This window comes from Hemicordylus capensis, chromosome 4 (assembly GCF_027244095.1).
Source record: "Hemicordylus capensis ecotype Gifberg chromosome 4, rHemCap1.1.pri, whole genome shotgun sequence".
In the NCBI taxonomy this organism is placed as follows: Eukaryota; Metazoa; Chordata; class Lepidosauria; order Squamata; family Cordylidae; genus Hemicordylus; species Hemicordylus capensis.
Window position 1 is genome coordinate 4,122,502 of NC_069660.1, and position 23,348 is coordinate 4,145,849.

General features: G+C 48.3%; 1 protein-coding gene across 8 annotated transcripts in view; it reads left to right on the forward strand.

Moving 5' to 3' along the window:
- NOL4L (nucleolar protein 4 like) overlaps positions 1-23,348 on the forward strand; it is a 180,219-nt gene that overhangs the window by 65,883 nt on the left and 90,988 nt on the right. For 6 of the 8 annotated variants that reach the window (XM_053244813.1, XM_053244821.1, XM_053244816.1 and 3 more), the window contains 2 exons: positions 15,946-16,057; positions 22,785-22,894. In XM_053244813.1, coding sequence (XP_053100788.1) covers positions 15,946-16,057; positions 22,785-22,894 — 222 coding nt within the window. Of the gene's footprint in view, positions 1-1,633; positions 1,815-15,945; positions 16,058-22,784; positions 22,895-23,348 lie in introns of all 8 variants that reach the window. The other 2 variants (XM_053244814.1, XM_053244815.1) reach the window with 1 other exon arrangement.

Consider the following 23,348-nt stretch of genomic DNA (forward strand, 5'->3'; position numbering starts at 1 on the left):
GAAATACAGAAATTGACTTAAGCATGTTCATGGTCATTCGGTGAAATGGATTGATAGTAAGTTCAAGATTGGACTGAAGAAAGTAAATATGTGCACAACACATTTAATATATGGAATCCATTACCAAGAAGAAAGCTTAGGAACATAGGAAGCTGCAATATACTGAGTCAGACCATTGGTCCATCTAGCTCAGTGTTGTCTACACAGACTGGCAGCAGCTTCTCCAAGGCTGCAGGCAGGAATCTCTTAGATGGCTTTTAAAAAGGGGATTGGAAAAATTCATGGAGAGTAGGGCGATCTAGTCATGCCACCTCCGATTACCAGATGTTGGGAAGAAACAACCAGGAATGAATATCACAATTTTGCTGTACATGTGAGCTTCCCATGGGCATCTGGTTGGCCATTCCTAGAGACAGTGCTGGACTAGATAGGCCCATGGTGTGATCTAGCATAGGCCATTCGGTTTTCATGTGAAATAAGACAAAGGACCAGGTCTCACGATCAGTGAGACCCGGTTTTGTCTGGTGAGTGGGCAGGGAGCCCTGGGCGGCTGGATCGGCCGCCCACATGATGGCCGGCTCCGAGATGGAGCCGGCGGGGGTGGGGGGAGCAGGGGCCGCGTGGGCCCCGCAAGCCCCCAATATGCTCTGCGCGAGTGCTCAGGGCATACTGGGGAGACCCAGTAGGTCTCGGGAGGCTCCCAGGTAGCAGGGCTAGAAAAGGCCTCCAAGGCCTTGAAAAGGTGCTGCCAGTCAGCGCAGACAGTTTGGCTTGGTGTAAAGCAGCTTCATATCTGCTCCTGGTTTAATTCTTGTTATGCCTTTGCTAAATGGCACTGGATGCAAGTTGCTTTGCTCCCCTCTTAAATTAAGCAGATGGAAGCATATAGATGCATGAATGTTGTGAGCATGAGTGAGAAAAGATGTAGAAGTCACTTTGGGATGACAAACAATGCTGTGATAATAGAGGTCCCTCTTCGTGGCTGCTCATGGGCGGCTGGCACATCGGTCCTGACACTCTGGCCATGATCAATGGCCCCGCCATGATCAGTCAATGGAAATCGTACAGTGGGTCAAATACAAAAAAGGAACAGGAGCAGCACGAACCAACACATATATCCTCTGGCCAATCTAGAGAGGAGGACTACTCGGTAGTACAAGCTTCGGGCATGCTCATCTCAGCAGCCACTCTCCAGAGAAATCAGTCACTCTAGGAATTCCATGAAACTGCTATGCACTGTCGTAATAGCAGTCATTATGGGCATTGCACAGCGTGACTGAAGCTTCACAGAATCCTACACTTGGAGGAGTCTTTGCGGGCCAGGAACAGCAGACCTGGAGCAACCCCACAGGTGGCTGTCCAGTCCCTGCTTAGACCTCCAATGATAGAGAGTGTCACTGCAGGAGAGTGCAGAGTCTGACGTTGAGACCAGGAGGGCCAAGCTTGACTAACCAGCATCAGGAAATGGATGAGAGTTGGTCAATGCCAGTGATCAGAACTGGGAAGCAAAGTGAGTCAAAGCCAGTGCATTCGGTCAGAGCCCAGCAGGCAAACTGGGCTGCAGGACACTCTGCACCAGGGCCTTGATCCTGAGGCAAGAGCTGAGTCCAAACAGGAAATCTCTCTTCTGCAGGAAGGATCCAGTACCCAGCTGGGTGGGGCCCCTTCCAGGGCCTGAGAACTCCTATGTGCAGGGAAGGCTACTGCAGTTCAGTGGATCTACCACAAGGAGCAGCTGTGCAGAGAGTCTTTGGCCCTTAAACTCAATCCAGACAGTTCCCGACACCCAGAACCGATTGCACACAGGACTCCCGGTGAGTTCTGCCTAGGGTGGAGTTATGTGGAATGTTACTTCTTGGGGCTTGGAAACTATGATTTTATTAAAAGCCATATTCTCTTTGCAAAAGCATCATGCTGCTGCCTCATGCAGATGCAGGCAGGTATCCCCCACCCTATACCTGTGCATTGGATTTTTCTTGCCTAAGTGCAGAATTTTGCCTTCATCTTTGCAGAATTTGACTGTGTTAGTTTCAGTCTACTTTTCCATTCTATCAAAGTCATTTGGAATGTTATTATTGTCTTCTGAGATGTGAATGATCCATAGCGTAGTGGTTAGAGTGTTGGACTTGGACTGGGAAGATCCGAGTTTGAATCCCCATTCGACCATGAAACTCACTGGGTGACTCTAGGCCAGTCATGTATCTCTCAGCCTAACCAACCTCACAGGGTTGTTTGGAGGATTAAAATAACCATGTATACTGCTCTGAGCTCCTTGAAGGAAGAGTGGATATAAATGTCAGTAAATAAATAAATGTCATGTGCGAATTTGAAGAGGATTCTCTCTCTTCATCTAAGTCATTGATAAAAATGTTGACGAGAACCAGGATCAGAATAGAGCCCTGTGGCATCCCAGTTGAAGCCCTTCTCCATGCTGATGAGGAGCTACTGATGAGCATCCTTTGCATATGGTTTTCCAACCGGTAGTGGATTCACATATACTGAAGTTGTATTATCTAGCTGACATTTGACATTTGACTAGCTGACATTTGACGTTGATTTGAAACATCAAATCATGGGGTCGTTTGTCATAGGAACATAGGGAGCTGCCATATACTGAGTCAGACCATTGGTCCCTCTAGCTGAGTATTGTCTACATGGACTGGCAGCGGTTTCTCCAAGGTTGCAGGCAGGAGTCTCTGTCAGCCCTATTTTGGAGATGCTGCCAGGGAGCGAACTTGGAACCTAGATACCCATCCCAGAGCGGCTCCATCCCCTAAGGGGGATATCTTAACAGTGCTCACACATGTAGTCTCCCATTCATATGCAACGAGGGCAGACCCTGCTTAGCTAAGGGGACAAGTCATGCTTGCTACCGCAAGACCAGCTCTCCTCCCTAATCAAATGCTAAATTGAATTAAATGACATTCTCACAATCCACTCAGAGGCACTCTTACCCCGGACTTCTGGGCAGAAGTCCAGGGCCTCCACACCCTCTGGGGCCCCCAGATCCTCTTTAGTCTGTCCCAGGTGCTGTGGCCGCCGGATCATGTCACCAGCCTGTGTTGTGCCAGGTGGCTGAGCATGACTGTGACCTGTGCCAGGCGGCCGAGCGTGATCTCTGCTTTAGAAACAGAGGGGAGAGTGGGGAAAGAAATATGTGGGATGGAAATTCGTTAAGTTGTGTGTTGAAATGTTTCTGCTAATGAATATTTGCATAAATATAAAGGTAAAGTGTGCCTGCGAGTCGATTTCGACTCCTGGCGCCCACAGAGCCCTGTGGTTTTCTTTTGGTAGAATACAGGAGGGGTTTACCATGGCCTCCTCCCACACAGTATGAGATGATGATGCCTTTCAGCATCTTCCTATAGCGCTGCTGCCTGATATAGTGCCAGTGGGGATTAGAACCAGTAGCCTTCTGCTTGTTAGTCAAGCATTTCCCTGCTGCGCCACTTAAGGAGACTTTGCATAAATATACCTGTTTTATATTCTTACATTCTTGTGAATTCAGTTGCTGTTTGTGCCCTCAAGAACCCATGTATTAAAAGATACTCTGTGTGTGTGACGGTGTGCGTGTGTAGGGAGAGGATGCTTAATTTGCAGCGGGGGAGGGGGGCTCCAAAGACCTTTAGGTCCAGGCTCCAAAATTACCTAGGTGCACCTCCGAATCCACTGAACTAATAATCCAATCGAGAGAGAGAGAGAGAACAATCCTCTGCCAGCGTTTGTTTTTCACAAATCAACTAATCACTACATTGATCTCAAGATGCTTACAGACTACTTTAGAATCTGTTCTAGCATCTCCCCTGGAGCTGAGGTCAGACTGACCGGTCTGTGATTTCAGTTTGACCCTGTACTTTTATTTCATAATTTTACATCTTGTCTTTCAACAAATAAGGGTGCTAAGAGCAGTTCACAACTTTAAAAATCAGAAGAAAACGGAAACCAAAAAACTCACAACTGCAGCTAAACAATAAAACTTAGCAGGATAGGATAGTGACTAAAAATCCAGCATATAAAATAATCCATAAAGGTTTAAATGCTTCACATGCCTTGGAAAACAACAACACTATAGCAGAAAAGGGGAGTTCTGTAAATGGAGCTGATGTTGGACTTGTTGCTAGGCAAGCTTTCTTTTACTTTTTACTTAATTTTCTTCTGGGAAGAGCCTTTCCTAGAGAAAGCACTGCTGATCTTCCCAGTCATTACCCACTCCCCCTTAGAAGGTGCTGGGGGCACCCAAAGGAGGACCCACAATCATCGCAGTGGCCAGCTGGCTGTTGGGAGGGCAAGCAGTCCATCCAGGACCTAGCTCCTAAGCAGGACAGGGCTTGAAAGGCAAAGTATCAACACTTTGAGGTCATGCACACAATCAAACACTGAGGCTCTTCCCACAACCAGGAGAAATCAGGCTAAGGGAGCCTAGTCTGATTTCTCCCAGTCGTATGCTGCAATGGGGGCCATGCGGCTCCCAGCAGCAAGCCTCCGAAAATACCTTTCCTCTTAAACGAGCTTAGTGGAGCGCGCAATTACCCAATTGTGAGATGCTGTGGCGAATCACAAGGAGACCCCCTCCAGGAGGCTAAAACAAGCCTCCTGGCCTTGGGGATCTCCCCAGAATGCCCCCGCACACTTGTGCAGAGCATCCTGGGCCTTGCGGGGGCCGGGCGCCCCCTGAGCCATACTGCCCCTACCGGCTCCATGAAGGAGCCATTAATTGTCTGGGCAGCTGATCTAGCTAAGCCCGCTCTGCCTGCAGGGCCCGCTTAGGCTCGCCACACTGCTTGTGTGGAGAGCCTCACTGTGTTCTACCCAGGTCTGGGAACTGTGTGTGCTCCCAATTTTTGGTTGTGTGGAAGCAAAGTTGGAGGAAAAGCTACCCAGGTTTTCCTGCTACCTTGTGTCCACACAATCACTTCTTCTCAGGTTTTCCTCTCCCCTTGCTTCTGCACAACCTAAAATTGGGAGCACACACAGTTCCCAAACCCGGGTAGAACACAGTTTTTGATTGTGTGAATGACCTCAGAGTATTATCAGCTAGCTGAGTGTATGAGGAGGGGAGCGACTGTGGGGGCTGTGGTTTCTGCAATCAGCACCTTTGTCTCCTCTAAATAAAAACTCATCTGCTGCCTCCACAATGTTTGTTCTTCTGCAATTCCTCACACATTTAATTACACGTAGCCTGGTGTTAAATTTCGTTCCGAATCTCAGTTTTAAATGCTGTCACCAAAACAAAACATGCTTTTCTTGATTTATGAATATCTTGAGTCCCCCCCGCCCCGCCATAAAGAATCAAGCTTCTAGCCCTCATAGTGGTAAAGGGGCAGTTGAAAATGTGTTGATAACATCTGCACAAGATTTTGGAGTCTCTTGAGGATAGAATCTCCATGCTTTAGGAAGCCATGTCCTGAGCTCCGTGGCTTGGCATTATGTCTGAGCCAATGCCAGGTTACAAGCCATGGTTTGGGAGGGTCTGCTAGACCAGCCACAGTTTGCTGATGGTTTGCAAACCACACTTTGTGCTAACTGTGGTTTCCTGCTATACCCGAATTCACAAACCACAGTTAGAACCATTGCTCTGCCTCAAGAAGCTGCTGCACCTTGAAGATGGGAGGGAACGTTCTGAACAGAGGCCCTCTGGAAGCTACAAACATTTAAAGCCGAGGGCTGGGTAGATGGAGCACAATCCGTTCTAAACCATGATTTGCCTGTTGAATGTTTGGAAGCTCAAACCATGGTGAGAAGGGCTCCAGAGCGGGCTGTGGGGAAGGCAGGTTAGACTTACCTTCCCTGCAGAGGACCACTCTTGCTGTGCTGGGTGCACGCCTCATGTGCCCAGGCAGTGGGGAGGATTGGGGGCTGGGATGTGTCATCCCAGCCCCTGGAAATACCATAATGCACCACACAAGTGTGCGGTGCATCATGGAGATCCCCCCTCCTCTCCCTGGGATCCCTGCGGTCTTGCAGCAGCAGCTGACACATGACCATGAAAGTGCTTGCTCCCTTAACCTCATTTTAAAGAGTGACTCAACAAGCAGGTTTGCTGCCGTGGTGCTGCTGGGATCGGGCGCAATCCCGGCGGTTCAAACGTGCATGCAAAACCGGGCTGGGCTCCCATAGCCTGGTTTTGCATGCACATGTGAATAGCCTCATGGTGTGGGTTCCTAACTAGGGTTAGCAGGGAACGTGATTGGGTGTGATGTCTTCACCGAGTTGTTGCTCAAGTCTTATAGTGCAGTCACACATCTCCCTCTCTCACAACACTAGAACCAGGGGTCATCTCATGAAACTGAAGGTCGGGAAATTTATGACCGGCAAAAGGAGGACTTCACACAGCTCATAATTAACTCATGGAATTTTCTGCCAGAGGATGTGGTGATGGCCACTAGCTTGGATGGTTTTAAAAGGGGCTGAGACAAAGTCATGGAGGACAGGTCTATCAATGGCTACTACTCTGGTGGCTATAGGTAGGATTGCCATGTTCTGGCTTTCCAAATCCGGGTGCCTAATTTGCATATTATGTAAATTAGCTGGAAAATAATTTCTGAGCAGAGTGACTACACATTTTGCTCCATAACCCCACTTCTACAAGGGCTAGAGCTTAGCTTTTTTAAAAATTTAAAAAGTGAAATCTGAAATCTGGGAGAATCTGTGTGGGCTAAGCAAGCTGGAAGAGATGCTTAAAATCCGGGTAAAACCCGGAATTGGGGCGGGGGGGGGGGGAGGCATGGCAACTGTACTATAGGCCATCTCCAGCCTCAGAGGCAAGATGCAGGGGAATAAGCATTGCAGGGGAGCAACAGCAAGAGAGGGGTCAAGCCCTCACCCCCTGTCTGTGGGCTCTCCAGAGGCATCTGGTGGGCCACTGTGTGAAGCAGGATGCTGGACTAGATGGGCCTTGGGCCTGATCCAGCAGGGCTGTTCTTATGTTCTTAATGGCAAACTGCGGGTAGCCAAATGTGAGATTATTTTGTAACTGTGAATTTTGTAACTCTCTCTTCCTGGTTAGCCAAGGTGGCATCCCAGCAAGCAACGTAGCACTCATGTCACCAGACTGTGTCATGTCATCAGACTGTGACAAAGGATGCTGTTGTGTTGACAGACCTGGACAAAGCCGCCCAGGAACACCGAAGCACACTCCTGCTCCCATGTCAGCTTGCCAGCTGGGGATTAGCTCTCTCATGAGAAGGCAATCTACTGGGGAGGCTCAGAGGCCCCGTGGGCTTCAGGCCTCATCAGAATGCACTCTCATGAGGTAGGCCATCGAAATAAAGGGCCCCCCACTTGTGTGGGGCCCCCATTCTCTCTGGTAATGAGTAGAACTTACACACCATGACACCCTCCTCTCCAGGCAACCCTTTCATGCTCCCAAAGAGTAGTAGTTGCTCCATATGTCTGGGCAGTCCCAGGGGGGGCAGACTAGGGAAGCACCAGGACCAAGGATAGAGCTTTACTCTCATTCAAATTTCCAAGGTTTGGACTAGTGTTGCAGCATGTGCAGATCAGCTGCTGTGGTCATGTACCTAACACAGAAGTGCTCCATCTGCAGGGTGTGCTGAGGTGTTGACCCCTGCTCCCCACGGAGCAGAAGTTCCATCAAGATTTCACAGGAAAGCGTCCCAATGCAGAGTCTCAGGAGCAGGGTAAGATCATCCAGAAGCAGGAATCCCAGGCTCCAGATGGCATGAGAACTCTCCAGGTTTAGACCTGTTTGAGCAGTTGTTGACTAACTGGGCCAGGAAAGAAAGTGACCTAAATACTGTTAGGAAAGGGCCACACCCTGTTCCTGGAGATTAACAGCAAACAGTCCTTACTCATGAGGAATCCGGCTATTGTTCCTTCTCCCGAGGAGACCCCTTAGTTTGTTGTGTTCTAGATGCGAGGTAAGCACTCCTGCACTGTTGGTTGAGTTCCTTGCAGCCATGGTATGCCGCCATGTGCCGCTGTCTGAACGGGGGTCCTGATGGGTCCGGGGGCTTGTGGCTACACCCTGCTCTTGACTAAACTTGAAGGGATAGGGATGGCTGTGGAGCAAGGGATTTCCTCAGAGAGGCTGACTGGAGTTGGAAACGGTGGCTCCTCGGTGCCCTCTTGGGAGGTAATTGGGGGGTTCTTAGAAGTCCTTGAAAGAGGGTCTTCTTCTGGGAGTTGCTCTGAAGGGGGTTCTGGGGCCTCTGCAGTGTCCCCCAATCCTCATCCCCCGAGTCTGCTACTGACTCTGGGGCTCCCTTGTTTTTGGGCTCAGAAGAGCCCTCGAGGTGGGATCTGAGAGCCATGGGGAATCACGGATGAGGGGAGCCCTGATTATCAGCGATCCCAGGAAAGTAGTGTGGCCATTGCGGGCAAAACCAAACATGGATATGTGCCAATGGACGGTTGGACTGGCAGAGGACTACTTCTTCGTGGCAGTTGCCAGGACAGGGAAAGGTATTGTCGTGGTACCCATCTCCGCAGCTTGCTTGTATTGAGCAATCAAGCTGAGCGGTACCGTCTGGCCTGCATACGTGTCTCCATGGCCTTTCACTCACGAGAGAGTGGTCCGCTCTGGAGCAGCATCCCTTGTTATCACACAGGAAGAATATCTCCTGTGACTAGAGGCAGTACTCCTCCTGCTGGATGGCTCTTACGAGTAACACCAGAGATGGCATGCTTTTACCCAAGGGGAAGGGGCTGGGCCCAAAAAATAGAGCAGAGCCATCCATCTATGTACAAAAAATAGAGCAGAGCCATTCAAGAATTCCTGGCTGGGGCTACCTTTTGAACCTTACCCCAGGTATCGCTGCCCTGCCATATGTTATAAACCGGGTTGCCCGGTTTATGGTGCCACCGTGACTGCACGTGCTTGTGAACATAATTCTTTATTAATTCATTTTTGGTGACCAAAATACATAGTGCCATCCCATCCCCTTTGCCAAAAGAGGGAACAAGAGACACAGTGGAAAGTGGGCATCCCACAATGTGACTGTTCACTTTGACAGGCTTAGAACACGTGTCCCTGTTGCCCGGCAACGGCTTTCAGAGTGCGGAAATGGGGGCGGGGCAAGTGCTTGGAGAGGCGGCCAGTGAGAAGCCCAGCAGGCATGGAGCGGGCGCATTCCTGGGCGAGTCTGGGTTGCCCTCTCTATGATTTCAGTTCCAGAAAGAGCAACAAGAACACCCAGTTATGGTGGCATCTGCATTTAGACATAGCGCTGCTGCTTTCAAACCTTAGGTGGGAGCAGCGAAACTCACTAAAAACAGAAGGTTCAAATTGGAGTTTGGCGAGAGAAACCACAGGTCGCTTTTGCTGTGATACTGCAGTTTCACACATTAGGACGTACACAAATTCCAACCTCTGCTCCATTCAACTCCAGTTTGGCATTACATGCAAATCCAGCCTTACTGAATTTGCCACTGGTCCCTGCACTGTACTTTGCCCCAAACCCATAATTTTCAGTCATCAAGACATGTTAGAATAAATAATACAAATTGAAAAGGTTAACAAAATATTTAGAAAATGTCTACGGTACTATCTATATTCAAATTGATTTATAACATTGATGTTGCTACTGACCCTTTCAATAATCCTACTACTAAATTACTGCTAGTTCTAGTAGTACAGGTGGACTTTCTTATTTGCGGGGGTTCCGTTCCACGGCTGTACCGCGGATACGGAAACTGTGAATAAGGAAGCATTGATCTCTATGGGATTGCAGGGGTTCCATTCCCGGTTGGCCATTTTCAGCCGAAAATGCCCCCAAATCGGCTGAAACTGGTCAGAAACCAGCTGAAAACTGGCTGATTTTTGCAAGGGGAGCTCCTTACCTGTCTCTGCTGCTCCCCCCGAGTTGTACCCCCAAACAACCGAAAATTGTGATTTCCCCCATTTTTTCTCGACAGGAGCCATTTTGTGGCTCCAAGTCCTAAAATGGTGGCTGGAAATGACCTCCATGGTCATTTCTGGCCACCTGTGGATACATGAGGTCAATGTGCCCTGCCGCATATGCCAAGGTTGGGTGTCATTTCCTCGACCGCGGATGCACGAAACCGCAGATAACGAATCCACGAGTAAGGAGATCTACCTGTACTAAATTACTACTACTACTACTACTATTTTACAGACTGGAGCTGATTGCGAATGACTTGGCCCCAGGTCCCACAAAAAGTGCATTGCAGAAGGGGATCTTGAGCCCAGATCTCCCAGGTCAAAAGAAAGTGGTCTTTCCATGGGACCACTGTCTCTTTTGTATCAATATATGTAATTTATTCTGAGTGTAGAATTTGAGTTTATTTGGCACAGGATTAGGAATCCCTTAATTTGGTATGTACTAGCAGACCCGGTGCACAGCATCTGCGCTGCTTCCCCTCCCCTTCTGCCCTAGTCCGTACCCCATTCCCTTCTCCGCCATTCTCCCCCCTCCCAGCCCCCATGCCCGCCACAACAGCCCCAGTTGCTCCGCCAGCCTCCGTCTGGCCATTTTCAGGAGCCTGCCCCAGCCGCCGCCTGCCCAGCCGGGATCCTCTCGGTGGTGTGACTCAGCTGCCCGCTGCCTCCTCTATGCCCCTTTTTTTCTCGCTGCCCTCATTTTTTTTGGTCTCACTGCCCGTTCCCCTCCCGCCCCAGGCAATGTTCCTGCTCCTACCCGTTCCTTCCCAAGGCAATGGTTGGAACTCTCGCAGGACCTTGCGAGAGTTCCAGCAGGCATCCAGACGTGTCTCAACATCCCCACGGAGTTCTCTACCGGGTCGGCCGTAAGAGAATTAAATATATAAACTGTTTTTTGCATTTTGTTATTTGCTTAGTGCATGAACAACCTTGCCACTTGTTAATATCTGTAAGTGTGCTATCAGTTCCCTGCATAAACCATGGTGTCGTCATTAACTGTAACCTTGATAGGGTAGGGAAAATAATGAATTGTTCTGAGAAGGGCAGGAAGGTTGCAATGGAAGGGAAGAGAAAAGGAGAGAAAGAGAAAGAAAGAGAGAAATAATTTTGTTCTCTTTCTGACTTTCCCTTGCTCTGAGACTTTCCAGGCAGTAGGAGTTCTTCGATGTGGTCCCTGTGCTCTACACAAATGGGCTTTGCGCCTGCGCAGAGACCACATCAGGAAGTTTCCAAGCTTCGCTCGAGATTGAGGTTTTTGGCAGTAGCCCCACTCCCTCTGGTGATATGTGGCTTGCGCTAGCTTTCCCTCCTCAGTCTTCCTTCATCTGCTGACAGATCGACTTCATCTTGAATGCTCCAAGATTGTCTTCCAAACAAACTAACAATCAGGTTTTTGGTTCTTAATTCTCATTTTATTCCTCTCTTTCCCTCTCCCCAGTATCCTATACTTTTCATTTTGCATGTTGATTTTTTCTCTGTGTTTCCCCCCACTTTCCCCCCAACTCCCTAGACAAGTTGAGAAGCCTGGGACTCGCCATTTCCATGGTGTAAGGCCAGCAAGGTCACTTTCAAAAAGTGTATGAGGTGCAGGGCCAAACTCCCTTCCATGACGGCCACACCCGCTGTCTCTTTTGCCTCAGCAAGACCCATATCATAGACATATCCGTGCACTGCCTCAACTTCACCAAGCAGGTGTGCAAAAACAGAGCCTCCTGGCTGTGGGAGTAGGCTCTACATTTGTTACAGTCAACCCCTACCACCATGCAACGTGCCATGGAATAGAGTCTGGGCCATCACTGTACTACATTATTGGGTTCACCCCTGGTGTCAGTCATCCTGCCAGTCACCACGACTCCTTCAGGCACTCTGACTTTTGAGCCTATGCAGGGGCGTAACAAGGCTGGAGTGGGCCCAGAGACAAAATTTTAAAATGGGCCCCTCGCTGATACACGCACCCACACACTTCACATGTGACTTGCCTCTGGGGTGCCCCTCGAGGCGTGGGGGCCCCCAGGCCGCAGCCTCCCCTTGTCTAATAGTAGTTACGCCCCTGAGCCTATGGCTCCTTTGACCCCTGCATTGGGGTCCGATACGGTACCAATGACCTCCACCACAGAATTAAAACGTAAAAAGTTGCCAGATGCATTGGTTCCAACTCCTACAGATACCACTCTGAAGAAAAAGAAACAGCACCACCTAGTCGATACCAAACAGATCTGCACTCAACAGGGCAACCCTGGCTGAAATTCACAAAGAAATGGGCCCAAGAAGATAATCCCCAGACCCACCTAAACCAAAAAAGAAGAAAAACTGCCTGCTTCCAGTGGAACCATCCAAACAACCACCGCCTCCTGTATCCTGGAACCAACCACGTGAAGCATCCTTCTTGCTTTGAATAAAGAGCTATTCATTGGGACGGGACCACAGCTGCCCGATTTTGTGCAGTGGATCCTGGGCCATCACTTGTACCCAGACGCTCGGCCAGAATCCACTTTTTACCCCAAACTGGACCGTATGTTTTGACCCCAAATGGGACTGTCCCAAAGAGCTGTTATATTCTCCTTTGGAACCAGACCATGGTGACTCTGAGCCCAATGAGGTCCCCATAGACGAACCCCACTCTAACCACGGGGATGTGCACTCGGAACCTGAAGGGTATTGTTTGGACCTCAATGACCCTTATACTGGGCACAAGCACCTACTATCAAACCAGCTCTGAGCCCTACCACCGGGATATGATCCTAGAACAGGTCTCCTACCGTGACAGATATTACCACAACTGGGGCAGATGCCCGGCATTCAACTCCTACCATACCTCGAGTTCATACCACCACAAAGCTGAGACCAACCAGGCCTGGTACCGAGCATTGGACCCTTATGTGGTATGCAGGGAGGGACCAGTCTACAGGTTGGTTCTGAGATGAATTCTCAGGCCCCTACTGGGGCTCTACACTAGAAGACATGGACAACATTATCCTTGCCACTGGGATGATTGCTACAGGGCATCTTGTTCAGGGTCACCTCACTGATGCCAGGACAGACATCCTCACTGCAGGCTCCCAAGAGACCTCCACAGGACCCTCCAGGGGACAAACCTCTGCCACAGAAGCCAAGGTCGAACCTGACACCTCTGGTTCCAGGACTACAGATACCGCAACCGTCGAACCCAACCTCAACTGCTGAACCCACCAAAAGCATACCCCCGGGCTCCTACGGGTGACACACAACCAGACCAAAGTGTTAATGAAACGGCTCCGGGGCGATTGGCGAACACCACAAAAGTGAAGCGTAATCTAGTGAGGACCAGGACTCGGAGCCAGAGGATGAAATAGTGTGCTCGAAGTGTTTCGGCACCTCTATTTCCAGTCGCTGAAACGCTTCGAACTGCCCCAGCCAAAGGGGGTAAGCGTCGGGTAGGAAATGGTGTCTAAGCATGTGCAGGCACCATCTTGCGTGGCCAGTGTTGCGGAGCACTCAAGCTGGCGTCTGCACATGCTCAGACGCCATTTCCTACCGGAGGCTGCTGGGAACAAGGAACTTCCTGTTGCTAAGCAAATGCCGCCGGGCAAACAGCTTGGCGGCTTAATGCAAACAGTGCCGCTCTGGCACAGCAGGGGACAGCGGAGGAGCAAAGGAGGGGCAGATAAACGCTGCCTTCCTCCTCTTAAAGTGTGCACTCTCCACCCCCATCCCTGGATATGCACGGAATGCTTTGTGCACATCCCGAGGATGAAGAGGCCCAGGCCCTGCTCCAGTCTCTGAGTTTCACTAAAGTAGAGTTGCCATGCTCCCCCCCCCCGAAATTCTGGGTTTCACCCCTCTTTACTGGTCTTTAAATCCTTACTGAAGACCTTCTTTTCCGCTGAGCATTTGCCCTGTAGTTTACTCTATTTCCTTTCTGTTTTAGTTTGCAATTTTTAATGTAATTTTTGATTGTTATTTTTAATGTTACCTTATTTACATGTCATTGTACACCGCCCGGAGTCTTTGGAGTAGGCTGTATATTAAATGCTTCAAATAAATAAATAAATAAATAAATCTCACACAGCTTGCTTAGCCTACTCAGATGTTCCCAGATTTCAGATTTCCTTTAAAAGAAACAAGAAAAAAAGCTAAGCTGTAGCCCTTGTACAAGTGGAGTGACGGAGCAAAACGTGAAGCCACTCTTCTGCTCAGAAATCATTTTCCAGCCAATTTACATAATATGCAAATTAGGTACCCAGATTTGGAAAGCCGGAATATGGCAACCCTACACTAAGCCACTCCCCACCCCATGTATATGCATGAGAATGGCCCTGCTCTGTTCTCTCACCCTTCTGGTATGCTGGCAAATAGCAATCGTATATGAAGCTGCCATCTTACACGGAAACAGGCCACTGAATCGTGTGTGCTCTACCACTGAGCTATTACCCCAGTCCCGTTTGTTCATGAGTTTGGCATTGACCCAAGGCTGGCTGCTCAGGACAGGCAACCTGGTCTGGTCTGGTGTACGCCTGGATTGAGATCCCTGCTTATCCATGCAGCTAACTGGGTGACCTTGTTGTCTCTCATTGTAAGCTGCCTTGAATTCAGATGAAGAAAGGCAGGATATACATGTCTTAAGCAAAGAATCAAACAAATAAAATTCATAAAATGAGAATAACCCCACTTATGCTGGTAACCTCCAGGCTTGACTACTGTAATGCTCTCTACTAGGGATGTGCATGGAACCGCGGTGGGGTGGTTCGAAGGTGGCGGGGGTCTCCCTTTAAGAGCGGGGGGAGGGTGCACATACCCCTCCCGCTGCTTTCCCCCCACTGGTGTCAGTTTTTTAAAAAACCCATCAAGGTGGCTCCCTGCCATCCTGTTGCCCTCATCTTCCGGATATGACCAGAAGTCGCCGATGCACCTGTGCGCGTCAGCATGGGTGTGCGTACGTCACATATGCCCAGGCGCGTCAGTGACTTCCGGTCATATCCGGCGAGGGAAAAGTGGTGAGAGGGGTGAGTGCACCCTCCCGCTGCTCTTAAAGGGAGACCCCCGCTGCCTTTGAACTGGCAGAACTGCTGGTTCTTTGAAATGGTTCGGAGCCTCCAAACTGGTTCTGTGCACATCCCTAATCTCTACGTGGAGCTGCCTTTGTACATAGTCCAAAAATGACAATTGGTACAGAATGTGGCAGCCAGGCTGGTCTCTGGGATAACCGGAAGGGACCATATAACACTGATTTTAAAAGAACTACACTGGCTGCCGATACATTTCTGAGTGAAATATAAAGTGCCCAACAGCTTGGGTCCAGGATACGTAAGAGAGCGCCTCCTTTGTCATGAACCTTGCCACCTCTTGAGATCATTTGGAGAGGTCTGGTTACGTTTGCCACCGGCCCGTTTGGTGGCGACTTGGGACTGGGCCTTCTCTGTGGCTGCCCCAGGGCTTTGGAATATGCTCCCTGTCAAAATAAGAGCATCTCCACCTCTTGTTTGCTTTTAGAAGGACCCTCAAGACATACCTGTTCTCTCAGGCTTTTAACTGAAATTACTTTTAAACCTGCTTAATTGCTTTTAGTCTATGAAATTGTTTTTAACTTTTTATCCTGTGAAATTGTTTTAATTGTTTTTACTTTTGTTTTAAATCATGTACACCGCCTAGATTTATTGATTTATTTACTACATTTTTATAACGACTTTCTGCCTTGACAAAGGCACCTAAAGCAGTTTACAATATATGAGATACACATATCAGGCGGTATATAAATATGATGAATGAATGAATTAAATTAAATATGCCATTTTGAGCCTTTGGAGAAAGGATGGAAGACATATGCTAGAAATAAGAATAATTAAGAATGGTAACTGATAAGATTCCCCTTCAGTCAATTGGCTTTTCATATGCCTGGCAAATTAGTCTTCTCTAAGTGCTTTGTGTTAATAAGATTAAGAATTAGCATGCACTGTAGACACACCTGTAAACTTTTTAAATGGGTGTTTTCTGTCTGTAGAATCTGTTCTAAAGCAGCAAGGCTAATATGCTCTTCTGAGTTCTCCATGTGGCATTGACTCTTACTATCCAGGACACACATAGATCTCATCTTGTTCCTCCTCCAGATTGCTGAAACCTATGCTTTTCTACCAAGAGAAGCCGTGACCAGGTTCCTGATGAGCTGCACTGAATGCCAGAAGAGGATGCATTTTAACTCCAATGGCGTGGAGCCTAAAGGTAAAGCTTTAAGAAAGCACTATAGCACTTACATTTATATACCGCTCTAAAGCAGAAGCTCTCTAAGCGGTTTACAATGATTCAGCATATTGCCCCCCAACATTCTGGGTACTCAAGAAAGCACTTTGCTTGTAGGCCCTACATGGCCTACAGCAAAGTGCCCAGTTGCCACCTGGCTGCTTGGGGTACATGTTCAGATCATTTCACGTGGAATAGTTACATCTCTTTAGACCCCTCTGCATGCTTCTTTTCCTGTAGTCGCCTGGGGATTTTCACTGAAACAGTTTTAAATGGACCACCTTGGCAAAGGAGATCATAGTGGTCTAGGCATGATAAATGTGTTTTGGCTTTATGAATTGCCCTTTCCTTCCTGTGTTAGAAGAGAGGTCACCTGAGGGTTCCCTAGTCTCAGTGATCTTACATTTCTATAATCGGGTTAGGTGGGGAGGCCGTTTAATGCTGTGGCTCCACAGGAGCACGGAAGAAGTACAGAATATGACACTAGGCAGATAATTTAGTTAGTTGAGAATTTTGGTTTTCATTATAGAAAAAGAGCAGTCTTCATGTGGCTGCAAACATCTGCTTCAGAGGGTGGGGGTTCAAACCTTAGAAGCCAGAGAGGTGACTGAAAAAGATTTCCGGTGGTTGGGGGTGGGGCTTCAGTATCCTAGAGAGTTCCTTGACCTCCCTGTGATTAGCCAAATCAGAATCAGTCATGAAAAATAGTACAAAGCAGCAGAATAAGTTGAGCAAAATAAGACAAATTGTGGGAATTTACCTAATTTGTGGTCTGTATTTATATGTAGGTCACAGAATTCTGCTTTGCATTGCTGGGTGTGATTGATTGATTGATTAAGTGCCGTCAAGTTGGTGTCGACTCTTAGCAACCACATAGATAGATTCTATGTAGATTGTTGGGTATAGACCTTTTTTTCTCCCCTGGTACAGAGTCCTACTCATTCTATAATAACTGGCAATGTGAAGTCCATTTGAGGTATGCCTTAGGAAGGCTGCTGTGAAAAATCCTGAGATTCCTAGCTCTTATTTTTCTTCTCAATTAAGTTTCTAGCCTTCATGGTTCTAGAGGCAAGTCTGAAAATTTGAAAAAAACATTGTGATAAAAATCAGAAACATGTTGGTCAGTGAGAACATGCCTAAATGTAGTATTTGTTTTCAATAAGTTTACACTTTTTATTTTAATTTGACTTAAAACATTTGTACCCCGCCTCCCCGCTCTTTAGGACAAGTCCTTTTAGGGTGGCTAGCAACAACCAATAAACCAGATAAAAACACAGCAGAAAACAATAAAAACAGAAGAGCAATTGCTAATCCAAACTGACTAGCATAAAACAGATAAAAGTTCTCTGAAACAACTTTCCTGGGTTGGCAGACCTGGATTCAAGAGCTGCTTTTGCTATGGCTTCATTTTGTCCTCTTGGTCTTTGCGGCTTCCTAGCCTCAGTTTTTTGTCTCTAAAGTGGGAATACTACATATCACAGGTCTTGTGAGGAGAAATTTAAAAAGCTTAAGACTTCTTAAATGGAAGGTGCTGTATAAATAGTTGTAAGAACTGGTAATGTTGAAGTCTTTGTGTATTGGGATTTTCTAATGCTCTGGCCTGTAACTAGTTTTTCTGAAGAACCGCTGGTTCACATTTGGACGACCAAAGTGTGTGTGGAATGGAGAGCTGTGTGCTCACTTCAGCAGCCCTCCACACTAAAACTGCACACAACACACAGTGGGGAAGATAAATTTCAGGGTTTTTACTTTCTTCTCAGGTCACCCTGTAACTAGTAGAAATATAAACCGCCTTGCAATGCCTTATGAAAGGCAGTATAAAATTTGAAAAATAAATGCCCCTGAGGGTCACGCAGCCTTCAGGAACACATTTCTACCAATTACAGGAAGAGAGGAAAGTAGGAACCCTGGAATTTGCCCTTCCCATGGCACACAGAGAGGTGTGCAAATAGTTCCGGCCCTTTGAGGTGGGTGTGCAGCTCCCATAACACATCAGTTTTGGTAGGCTAGATCTGAGCCATTGTGAGGAGAGAGGACAATGATCCTTGGGGAAGTTTTGAGGAGAGAATGAGGAGTTGGTGGGCCAGCACGTTAACCACTGTCCCTCAAAGTGGCCTGCCACAACCAAGCTCTCTTGCCACAAATGCCGCCTTCTCTGCACTTTTCATTCCCAGGCTGATAGCTAGGGGACATTTATCAGAGGGCTGGATTTGGCCCAGAGCCTCCATAAGAGGCCTGAATTTGTCCCTAGGTAGCTGACTAAGGGCTGACTCACATGTTTCATACTTTGAGGGCTGCAATGTCAGAAGAATATTCCCAGATTTGCTTAGAATGTCTACCTGCCAATCTCTCTCTCTGGCTTTTGCCAAGATTCATGTGAATGATCTGCAAATAACTTTAAATGTGTACAAGTCTAATATGCAAGATAACCATCACGGCCCTTCTGCCTTGTGATAGCTCTCCATTGTGGTCCTTGGCCCTGAATGAGTCTTCCACTCTTGCTCCGTTTCTTCTTCCTACTTCAGTGGGAGTCTGGCTGCAGAAGTTATAGCATGAGGGGGGAGGACTGCATTGCTTATATTATCCACAGTGAGCAAGAAAGACCTTGTCAAGACTGCCCCTTCCACAATAAGAGTCCTTTAAGCATAAATCACACAGGCAAAACAGATCCCTGGATTGGCAAGTTTTTGCCACTTTGCCAGGAGGGCTGGAGAGAAACAAATGACCTTTTTGTTCCAGAGCTTCATGCTTTCCCATTATGTGTTGCGCAGGGAGAGGGTGGTGATAGAGGTGCTCTCGTCACCTGTGAAGGAGAGATGGATTTAGATTATGTTTGATCAACGTTCATCAAGGACAATAGCTAATTCGAGTTGCGTTCATCAGTCTGTTTGGAAACCTCAGGGAATTGCAGTTAGATACGGAACTGGCTGCTTACCTCCATGATCTCTCACAGACTTGCTTCTGACAACAGGCAGCCTTTCCTCAGTCTCAAGCATGGAGTTGCTCAGGAGCATTCTCCAAGGCCAGTTGTTAGCAACCCAAAACGCTGCCCTCCTTGGTTCTCCACATGTTGTTGGACAACAACTTCCATCATCCCCAGCCACAATGACCTGAGCTTAATGGGGGCTACAACCCAACAACATCTAGGGACCCAAGGTTGAAAACCCTTGCCTTAGCTGGAGGCTGAAAAAGAAATGTCAGTGCACTGTACAGATGTAAGTAGTTGTGATGGTCAGGCTGTGCCCACGAGAAGTCTTATCCAAATCCAGACCTGATGGGTGTGTGTGTGTGTATGTTTGTTTGTTTATTTAGCACACTTATACACCACCTCAAACAAAATATCCCTGGGCGATTCACAATATAAAACCATTAAAATATTAACATAATTAAAACAATTTAAAAATACTAAAACCGGATCTTTAAAAATATAAACTAAAAGCCTGACTAAAGAGGTATGTTTTTAGGTCCTTCTCAAAAACATTCAGAGAAAGGTCCCAGGGCAACTCTAGGAAAGGCTCCGCTGCAGCCAGACCTCCCCAGATGATCTTAACAGGCGGTGGGGTTGATGAAGAAGAAGGCGTTCTCTTAAACACCTCGGACCCAAGCTGTTCTGCAACACAGGGCCCATGGGGTCAGTTTCCAGAGCTTGAAGGGGCAACAGGCAAAAGGCAATGCTTCGTTCACCCTGCCAGGGTGAACATATATTTATTTTATTTATTTACTGCATTCCTCAAGAAGCCCAGAGCAGTGTACAGGGTTAGGTTTATCCTCACAACCCTGTGAGGTAGGTTAGGCTGAGAGAGAAGCAACTGGCCCAGATTCACCCAGTGAGTTTGGTGGCTGAACGGAGGTTTGGGAAGCCAGAATTTTGATATTTTGACCAGGCCTGTCCAATCCAGAAGTTCCATGTTTCCTGCCAAGCAAAGGATCACCCCAGGAGCTCATCACACAGGCCAAGATCAGGACTGCACCACTCAAATGCCCCGGTGGGACGAAACCAACTGTGTCTTGGTATGCGAGGGCCGAAGTCAATTAATTTTTTTTTTAAAAAATGATTCTTTAATTATTTAAAGTTAAATATTTTTTTAAAATTAATAATTTTCTTTTTAAAATTTAATTTACATTTTTAATAGCTAGGGGAGGGTGGGTCTGTGTTTGGCCCCTCCCCGCCCGGCTACCCCCACTGCCTTGCCCCACATAATGTCAGTGTCTCTTACTGTGGCAGGTTGCACAAAGCAAGCACCAGCAGGACTACTGTGCTCCCAAGTCCACTTAGCGGCAGCCCAGTGGGGGGGCTCATTCCCAGCAGGCTCCTGGCCCTGGCAGCAGCAGCAGAGGGGCTCGGGAACTGGGGGAGCAGCAGGGCCGGACCTGGGGCACTGAGAGGGCGGTGGAATGTATGTGGGGAGGGCACCGCGTTTTGAGCCGAATGGGAGTTGGGGTGCAGGGGAGCCCTGCCGGTGGGGCGCACTGGGAATATGCCCTGTTGCCCTGTGGGCCAGTCTGAGCCTGAGGAGCAGTGTCGGTGAGGTGGCTGTGCACCTGCCCCAACCCCACAGCAGCCTGCCGCCCCACCTGCCACCCTTTCCCCTGCCCGCTTGCTAAGGCCAGTTCCCAGCCCCGAGAGCAGCAGAGGGACTCAGGAGCAAGGGTGAGCAGCGGCAGGGAGACGTGTGGCGGCAACACCCATGCCCCCTCCCCTGGTCCCACAGCCCCACACTGCCTCGCCACTACTCCTGCCACCCCTTTGCCCGCTTCTCACCAGGATTGGCCGGCTCTGCTGTGGGCCAGCAAAAATGTACGCGCGGGCTGGATCCAGCCCATGGGTTATATGTTGTGCAGGGCAGGGCCAGGTGCTCTTCAGAGGATACCAGGGGTCATATCCTGACTAGCTGCATTTGCACAAGGATGTTGTGCTAGCGCAAGACTGTTGCAGTAGTTAGTTGTGCAAAGTCTGGAGTTTGCATTCCAGACTAGTGTTGTGCTAGCACAACAAGGTGTGCAATCTGTGGCAGGCCTCATACGTTGTGTAAGGAACATTTGCATAATAGCGCAATTCCAAAAATCCCTGTGATCTAGCGCAACTGCACAATCTTGTTCCACTAGTCCAACTTTTTGTTGCACAAGCACAGCAGTCAGGATGTCAGCTGAGGTAATCAGAGTCCCTTCTAGCAGAAAAGGGGACCGGTGTTCCCTCTAAGGCATGCCTGTGTCTGTTGCTCACAGATTTTTTTTAAGCCCACTCAGTTAATTTTAGATGCCACTCAGGATGAATCAGGAAGGTCCCACTCTGAAGGCATGTGTACGCTCCCTGCTTTGATACTCTTGGGACTCTGATTCCTGAACACATGCAGTCCACAGTAAATCAGTAGGGTCTGTCCCAGCCTCAAGCCATGAGGTTGCAGGCTGAAGACCTTGGCTGGAATTGACTGAAGAGGGAGAGCCGCTGATCACTTGGCTGCTGGCTTTTTTTTTAGGAGGCCAGATGTGCTGAGCCTCATTTTTCACCTAAATAGGATGCTCTGCTGTGTGTTCTCTTTCCCCTTCCACCCATTAACTGACAGGCATGGCTGTCAAGGGGATGTGCTGTTTGGTGTTTTCTGATGGGCACAAAAAGGTACCTGCCAATGTGCTAGGCTGAAAGTACAGAAGGCACTTGGGTGAAAGGGCCATTCTGATTAAAAGAATGATATTTATGTAAGAACATAAGAACAGGCCTGCTGGATCAGGCTCAAGGGAGTCCATCTAGTCCAGCATTCTATTTCACACAGTGGCCCACCAGATGCCACTGGAAGTCTACAGGCAAGGGTTGAGGGCAGGCCCTCTCTCCTTCTGTTAATCCCCTGCAACTGGTACTCAGAGGCATCCTGCCTCTGAGGCTGGAGGTGGCCTATAGCCCTCCAAGTAGTAGCCGTTGATAGACCTCTCCTCCATTTATGAGGCTGAGTCTCATGAGTGCTAATTGGGTACGACAAGGGTCCTATCCAGCTTTGGGAGCTGTGCTTTACTCATGTGTGAGTAAAAACCTAGGTAGGAGGAGGGGGAAGTGATCATGTGTGAGCCACAAGCTGGGCAGGATTGCTTTTCCTCCAACCTCATTAAACAGCTGGGTACAGGTGTTGGGTAGGACGAGGCCTTCCTACCCAGTGCAAGGCTCCGACACAATCACTTCCCCCTCCTCCATCCTAGGTTTTGATTTGTACATGATAAAAAAATTGGGAGGGCACACAGCTCCCCAAGCCGGTTAGGACATTTGACCTACCCAGTAAATGCTTGTGAGAATCAGCCAAAGTCCTGATATGAATGAATTGTCATTTTCTGCTTTTCCAGCGAAAGGTGCCTGAGGGTTGCTGAGGCTTCTCCACCGTTTGTCACCCAAGGGACTTTAATCTCAGCTCAGCTCTGATATCGGAAGTGAACCGTGCTGGGGGGAAAGTGCCTGAAGCAATGGAACATGGGGAGATAAAGGAGCAGTTGTGGGGAATTCATCCTCCCTCACTCATGTGCACCTCCTGTTGTAAAAATTAGGCCTCATCCCCCTACATCACCTGCTTTGCATATAGGAACAGGAAAGATACGTGATTGAAGAGGGGTGTGGCTGCCCCTTGGCGTCTGGGCTGTGCATCTGGGCAGTAGTGGCGCTGCAGCGCTGCTCAGTCACCCTACCTTTCAAGTGATGTTTTTCTTCCTTTCTCCTGCTTACCTTTAGAAAATGAGCCTCCCTCCTCTCTGGTCTCTGGCATCATTGATTACAACATGCCTCTCACCTCCACCTACTTGAAACAGATGAAGCTGCAGGTCATGAATTCCCAGGAGCAGGTAAGCTTCATAGCTGATCAGATTTGCCTTATTTCAGCAAGCATGTGTCAGTAAAAGAATACCTTTGTTAGGAGTAAACCCAGTGTTCACAGAGCTGTATGCAAACCTTTGAATTACACAGAACTCTCCATCAGACTGGATGTAATGAATAAAGAAGGGGGAGACGTTCCTGAGTGAAGCCCCATCTGCCATTTGTTTCAGTCTAAAGTTGATAATGGAGGAACCTCTTGCAGGGAAATTAGTTTAGACCAGTGCCTTGTGCAAAAAATCACACACTCACACACTCCACCATGTGCGGGACCATGAGAGAGAGAAACAAATGAAGGTTTTCCCCTTGGAAATATGAGCCAATCTGTCCCTAGCACTAATGAGAACCCTCAAGTCTTTCTAAGGGCTGAGTACAGAATCAGGAAAACTAATTAATTTTAGAAAACATCCTAGGTATAGTCCATAG